Source organism: Rhincodon typus, chromosome 3, assembly GCF_021869965.1.
Source record: "Rhincodon typus isolate 14 chromosome 3, sRhiTyp1.1, whole genome shotgun sequence".
NCBI lineage: Eukaryota > Metazoa > Chordata > Chondrichthyes > Orectolobiformes > Rhincodontidae > Rhincodon > Rhincodon typus.
In genome coordinates, this window is record NC_063334.1 from 125,906,920 (window position 1) to 125,914,780 (window position 7,861).

The 7,861-nt window shown below is 44.9% G+C and overlaps 1 protein-coding gene across 1 annotated transcript in view; it reads right to left on the minus strand.

The window, feature by feature from the left end:
- Positions 1-920, minus strand: part of fbxo4 (F-box protein 4) — a 13,070-nt gene extending 12,150 nt beyond the window's left edge. The window contains exon 1 of the mRNA XM_020522583.2: positions 331-920. Coding sequence (XP_020378172.1) covers positions 331-507 — 177 coding nt within the window. The 5' untranslated portion in view covers positions 508-920. The remainder of the gene's footprint in view (positions 1-330) is intronic.
- Positions 921-7,861: the final 6,941 nt, after the last annotated feature.

The following is a 7,861-nucleotide window of genomic DNA, read 5'->3' on the forward strand; positions in this document are numbered from 1 at the left end:
TAACCCCGTGCTGTCCCTGCCCTGGGAGTGTTTGATGGGGGACAGTGTAGAGGGAGCTTCACTCTGTATCTAACCCCGTGCTGTCCCTGCCCTGGGAGTGTTTGATGAGGTGGAGATCGAGAGGGATTTAGCAGCTTTAAATCCTGCGGAGAATTCAAACAAATGTTTGCAAGGAGTTTGTTTGTTGGAAAGGAAACAGATGTTAGGAGTTATGGCTCAGGGATGTGGAGTCAGCACCCAGTCTAAACACGGGGAATGAATTGCCTGCTGGCTGGCCGGGTCGGAGGGGATGTGTAAGGACGAGGGTCGGGGCTCTGTGACAGTTCTCACCGGCAGCTTGTGCAGGGTGTTCCCGGTTCCCTGCTCCGATTCTCCCTGGGAAAGGGTTTGCTCCTCATTCCGAGCCCTGGGTCTCCGCAGGTACCTCTCCCGGAGCTGGCGGAAACTCCCCCGGATAGTGCTCTCAATCCTGCTCCACTCATGTGCCCAGTCCCCAGAGCCGGCCATGCCTCAGTGCTGCCTTACTCTATCCCCTGTCCCTATCTGAGTGAGGGCTGCCCTCCCCTCATGCAGAGCACCCTGTCCCAGTTTCTGAAACCCATTCACTCTGCAGCCATCAGAGTCCGCCTCTGTTCAATAATCTGCCCTTTCACTTTCCAAACGCCAGGAATTTCAGGTATCGTGGCAAATCTGACCCTGTATTCCCGGAGCACATGGAGGAGATGACAGTCCCTCTTTCTACCCTCTCCCTTTCCCAATCCGTCTATCTCTCTCCACTTTTCAGTCCTTTGCTTTCTCTCGATTGCTCTCTCTCTACGTTAGTCTACCAGCCAGTTCACTCCACTCTCTATTCCCCTCTCTGTTTTTAATCTTCCGGCTGGGAGTTTTGGGAAGTAAAATGCACAGTATTGTGGGAGACCTGTCTGGGCTGGCAGACCATACGGAAATTGAGACACTGCCTCCACAGACAGCACCACCTCTGCTCTATCTCCACTTTCAGAACCACAGGCAAACTCAGCTTTTTACAAGCCTGCCTGTTGGGTTTCACTGCTGATTTTAGCAGGCTTAGCTGCCGGATTTTATCCATTAATCTGTCAACTAAACGTGGGAGCATTTTGATTTTAACAGATCTGAAAAGCTCCTTGTCTGCAGAACAGATTTACACAACAATCCCAGCCAGAATCCACCCTCCTGCTGCAGGAGAGTTACTGACCCTCCGACAGCGCTCACTCCCTCAGCACTGACCCTCCGACAGCGCTCACTCCCTCAGCACTGACCCTCCGACAGCGCTCACTCTTTCAGTACTGACCCTCTGACAGTGCGGCGCTCCCTCAGCACTGACCCTCCGACTGTGCTCACTCCCTCAGCACTGACCCTCCGAGAGCGCTCACTCCCTCAGTACTGACCCTCTGACAGTGCGGCACTCCCTCAGCACTGACCCTCTGACAGTGCGGCGCTCCCCCAGCACTGACCCTCCGACAGTGCGGCGCTCCCTCAGCACTGACACTCCGACAGTGCAGCGCTCCCTCAGCACTGATCCTCTGACAGTGCGGCGCTCCCCCAGCACTGACCCTCCAACAGTGCGGCACTCCCTCAGCACTGACCCTCCGACAGTGCGGCGCTGCCTCAGTACTGACCCTTGACAGTGCGGTGCTCCCCCAGCACTGACCCTCCGACAGTGCGGTGCTCCCTCAGTACTGACCCTGCAACAGTGCGGCACTACCTCAGCGCTGTCCCTCCAACAGTGCGGTGCTCCCTCAGTACTGATCATCTGAGAGTTGAACGGGCCTCAACATTGGATTCAATGCCTTTAGGAACTGACTGCTTTATGTCTGTTCTCCAATTTTCTTGTATTCTCCCCTCTTCCCCTCCTACACCCTCCCTGTACACTGAGCCATGTTGTATTTGTGTTTTGTTTACTTTGGACAGAGCAGAAAGGACGCATTCTCTTCTGTTCATACCTTCATTTCCATCCGTTTAATGTCTCTTGTTTCTGTTTCTCCACTGTTAACAACCTCTTTGTGTTGGATCTGTATTTACTGTCACATTCACCGCAGATAATTGTTTCAGAGAAAAGGGTCTAGGCCCGAAACATCAGCCTTCCTGCTCCTTTGATGCTGCTCGGCCTGCTGTGTTCATCCAGCTCTACACCTTGTTATCTCAGATAATTGTGTTGTCTTCCGAGCTTTACTTCAGATGTACCTCAGCTTTCTTGCTCCTTCCCTGCCTTTGTCCAAAGTATGAAAGAAACCTATTTTCCAACACCTTTCAGTTCTGAAGAAAGTCGAGTAGAATATATTGTTGGATATTTGGTTGAATTGGGAATTCAGTGCGAAGGGTGACACAATTGCTTTAACTGGGTTTCATTGTGAGAAGTAAACTCTCCAAGCAAGAGGGGAATGGGAGAGGATAGAAGTGTGGACCGAGAGGCTGATCCACATAGAGACATCATTAACCTCAACGTCACACTAGTGCAGGGAAAGAGGCAAGTAAGTATGATATTTGTACGGCAGGAGGTAGGCTCAAAGCGGGATAATTTATTTAAAAAAAGCTTCATTGAAAGCATGTGGTATTTGCATGGTATTTAGAACAAAATAAATGATTTAACTGCACAAATGCAGGTTAATGGAGATGATCCTGTAGCCATTACAGAGAAATGGCTACAAGGAGATCAAAGCTGGGAATGAAATATTCAGGAACATGTGAATTTTCAAAAGGCCAGACAGGAAGGAAAGGTGGTGGGGTGGCACTGTTAGTACAATAGGAAGAAATGATCTTGAACCAGAAGATGTAGGATCCACCTGGGTGGAGGGAAAAAATAGAAAGGAAATGGAGACACAGGTAGGAATACTCTATTGGCCCGTAACAGGAGCTGTATGGTGGAAGAGGATAAATCAGGAGATAATGAGGACATGTAACCAAGACAATACATTAATCATGGGTGACTTTCATTGTCAGGTAGATTGGGATAGTCAGACTGGCAGAGGAAGCCGTAAAGAAGAATTAATTGAATGCTTTCAGGACAGCTTGTGAGGACAATATATTGTGGATCCAGCCAGAGATCAGGCTATTGTGTATCTGGTTATGTGTGATGAAGTAGAGTAAAAATCTCAACATAAAAGATCGCTGATGAAGCAGTGAACATAAACTAGGAACGCAGCAACAGGAGTAGGCCATTCAGCCCCTCAAGACTGTTCCAGCATTCAAATTCAGGCATTTGATAAAGTACCACATGGCAGATTGGTTCAATAACTAAAATCACATGGGATTCGGGGTGGGCTGGCTAGAAGAATACAAAACTGGCTTGGTCATAGAAGACAGAGGGTAGCAGTGGAAGGGTGTTTTTCAGAATGGAGACCGGTAACTAGTGGTGTTCCACAGGAATCAGATTTAGGTCCTCTGTTGTTTGTAGTATATATAAATGATCTGGAGGAAAATGTGTGTGGTCTGATTATTAAGTTTGCAGATGACACGAAGATTGGTGGAGTTGCTGATAGTGCTGACGATTGTGAAAGGTTACAGCAGGATGTAGAGAGATTGGTGACTTGGGCACAGAAATGGCAGGTGGAGTTTAATCCAGGCAAATGTGAAGTGATGCATTTTGGAGGACCAAATTTAGGTATGAATTATATCGTAAATGGCAGAACCCTTAGGAACATTAATGTACAGATGGATCTGGGCGTGCAGGCCCACAGTTCCCTAAAAGTGGCAACACAGGTGGCCAAGGTGATTAAGAAGGCATATGGCATGCTTGACTTCATTGGCTGGGGAATGGAGTACGAAAGTTTGCAAACCATATTGCAGCGATTATAAAACCCTTGTTAGGCCACATTTGGAGTATGGTGTGCAGTTTTGGTTGCCACATTGCCAAAAGGAGATGGAAGCTTTGGAGACAGTGTAGAGAAGGTTCACCAGGATGTTGGATGGTTTCGAGGGCATTAGCTATGAGGAAAGGTTAAAAAGGCTAGGATTGTTTTCACTGGAAAGACGGCGGCTGAGAGGATACCTGATAGAGGTCTGTAAAATTACAAGAGACATAGATAGACTGGGTAGTCAGAGGCTTTTTCCCAGGGTTGAAGTTTCAATTACAAGGGGGCACAGGTTCAAGGTGAGAGGGTTAAAGTTTACGGGAGATGTGAGAGGAAAGTTTTTCACACAGAGAGTGGTAGGAGCCTGGAAATCACTGCCAGAGGAGGTGGTGGAAGCAGGCACATTGGCAACATTTAAGAGGCATCTGGATGGTGACATGAATAGGGAGGGAATAGAGGGATATGGACTGAATAAGGGCAGAGGGTTTGTTTTTTAGTTTAGTTAGGGCATGATGATCGGCACAGGCTTGGAGGGCCTGCCATACTTTTCTTTTGTTCTTTGCTTAATGAGATCATACCTAACTCCATCTACCTGCCTGTTGCCCAAAGCCCTTAATACCTTTGCTTAACAAAAACTTATCTCTCTCAGATTTAAAATTAACAACTGATTCAACATCCACTGTTCTTGTCGAAGAGAGTTCCAAAACTCTCCCACCGTTTGTGTGTAGAAGTGCATCCTAACATTGTCCCTAAATGGTCTGGCCCTAATTCTCAGACTATGCCTAGTTCTAGAATCCCCAACCAGTGGAAATATTTTATCTTTGTTTAACCTGACCTTTCCTGTTAATATCTTCAGGACTTTGATCAGATCACCCCTTAACCTTCCGCATTCTACAGAAAACAAGCCTAATTTGTGTGATTTCTCGTCATAACCTAACCCCTGAAATCTAGGTATCATTCTTCTGACCTTTTTCTGTGTAAAAAACTTGCCTCTCACATCTCCTTTAAACTTTTCCCCTTTTACTTTGAACCAATGTACGGTAATAATTGACAATTCTACCCTGGGTAAAGACTCTGACTATCCATTCTATTCACACTTCTCATAATTTGGTAAACTGCTATCAAATTGCCCCTCATCTCTTTGAATTGGCCTTACCTAAACTTAACTCTAGTAACTGATACACGCTTTTTGCTTTCAACCACTATACTGAACTTGATCATGTTATGATCATTATTTGATAAATGTTTGTGCACAATTAGGTCACTACTTAAATATGGCTCATTACTCATTACTAAATCCAATATTGCTTGTTGCCTTGTTGCATCCAGGACATATTACTACAATACTGTACATTGTTTGTAATTCAAATAAATGATCTGGAGGAAAATGTGGGTGGTCCAATTAGTAAGTTTACAGATGACACCAAAATTGGTGGAGTTGTGGATAGTGAGGAGGATTGTCAAAGGATACTGTGGGATATAGATAGATTGCAGATTTGGGCATAGAAATGGCAGATGGAGTTTAATCTGGACAAATGTGAAGTGATGCATTTTGGAAGATCAAATTCAGGTGCAAATTATACAGTAAATGGCAGAACCTTTAGGAGCATTGACATGCAGAGGAATCTGGGAGTACAGGTCCACATATCCCTGAAAATGGCAACGCAGGTGGATGAGGCAGTCAAGAAAGCATACCTTCTTGCTTTCATCGGCTGGAGCATCGAATAAAGACTTTGATCAGTTATGTTACAGCTGTATAAAACTTTTAGTTAGGCCAAATTTGGAATATTGCATGCAGTTCTGGTCACCACATGACCGGAAGGCTGTGGATGCTTTGGAGAGAATGCAGGGAAGGTTTACCAGGATGTTGTTTGGTCTGGAGGGTTTTAATTATGTGGAGAGGTTGGATAAATTTGGATTGTTTTCACTGGAATGATGAAGGCTGAGGGGTGACCTGATAGAGATCTACAAAATGATGAGAGGCATAGATAGAGTGGATAGTCAGAGGCTTTTTCCCTGAGTTGAAAGGTCAACTACCAGAGGGCACAGGTTCAAGGTGAAAGGGAGAAAGTTTAGGGGAGAAGTGCAGGGAAATTTTTTCACACAAGAGTTTGGTGGATGCCTGGGATTCACTGCCAGTGGAGGTGGTGGAATTAAGCACGTTAGCAATGTTTAAGGCATATCTTGATAAACACATGAATGGGAGATGAACGGGAGGATTTAAACCATGTATGGGCAATAGGTAGTGGGTCTAAATAAGGATTAGGAATCAGCACGGGCTTAGTTGGCCAAAGGGCCTGTTCCCGTGCTGTATTTTGTTGTATTGAAACTGTCAACATGGCTTTGTGTTTGGGAAATTGTGCCTCACACGAACTTCATTTTTTTGAAGGAGTAACCAAGAGGTTAAGTAACAATGAGGGCAGAGCAGTAGATGTGATCTATATGGACTTCAGTAAAGCATTCGACAAGGTTCCTCATGGTACACTGGTTAGTAAGGTTAGATCACACGGAATTAAGGGAGAACTAGCTATTTGGATACAGAACTGGCTGGAAGGTAGAAAACAGAGGGTGGTGGTGAAAGGTTGCTTTTCGGACTGGAGGCCTGTGACCAGTGGTGTGCCACAAGGATCGGGGCTGTGTCCACTGTCTTTTGTCATTTAATGGGGCTAATGGCCATTAAGTCTCCAGGATACATCCTCAGATATTAGAGGAAGTAGCTGCAGAGATGGTGGATACACAGGTAGTAATCTTTGAGGAATTCTCAGATGCTGGAAAACTCCCAGAAGATTGGAAACAAAAGCAGAAATTGCTGGAAAATCTCAGCAGGTCTGGCAGCATGTGTGTAGAGAAATTGGAGTTAATATTTCAGGTCCACTGACCCTTCCTCAGAACTCACTGATTTCTAGCATCTGCTGTTCTTTTTGTTGTTTATAGGAATGGAAAACTGTCAATGTAACACCTTTATTTTAAAAGGGAAGGAGATAAAAGCAAATAACTATCGGGCAGTTAGCTTAACATCTGTTATTGGGAAAATGTTAGGGTATAATCTAAAGGATGTAATAACAGAGCACTTAGAAATACATACCCTGATAAAGAAGGGTCAGTATGGGTTCATGAAGGGGAAATCATGCCTGACATATTTACTGGAATTTTTTGAGGAGGTAACAAGCCGGATAGCTAAAGGGGGAGCAGGGAATGTAATATATTTAGATTTTCAGAAGGTGTTTGATAAGGTGCCACACATTAGGCAACTTATTAAGACCCCATGGTGTTGGGAGCAGTAAATTAGCATGGATAGAGGATTGGCTGACTAATAGAAAACAGAGGATTGGGATAAGGGGGGTGGCATTTTCAAGATGCCAGCCCGTAACTAGTGGAGGACCGGAGCAGAAACCACAATTATTTACAAAATATATTAATGACCTGGATGAAGAACATTGCTGTACAATTCCTCCAGTATTGACTATTAACCCTCAATGGGGTAGTGCACTGGAAATTAAGCCCCACTATTCCTAGAGTCAGTATGAATGTTGAAGCTCATTAAAAGTATGTGGAATTAACCAATTTCCCTATCTTTTAGATGCAGGCTGACAGAAATTATAAGCCAGGTTTCTGTATATAACAAGAATTACTATCTACCACAAATTAATAGACTGCGGCTACAGATAAGCAATCATAAACTGTTGGTTTATACCTGTACTGGCTAAACATGCAGCCCCCTTAAAAGCAACCCCTTTCACACTCAGACACAAGCAAAAACTGTGTGTTATGGGCTGAGGAAAAGAATGGAAGAACAGGTCAGTGATCCCTATTCACAGGATCTGCTGAGATGGTTCTTGTGCTGACAAGAACATTGCTTCTGAGTCTTCTGACTCCAGGTACTTTTACTTGGAATGCACTGCCTGGAAAATGGTGGAGGCAGCTGCAATTGAGGTAATCATAGATGGCATTTGAAATAATGCGCAGGGAAAGAAAAAGTCTGGAATTAAAAATCTACAGAGGAAGGGTCACCAGACCTGAAACGTTAACTCTGATTTTTTCTTCACAGATGC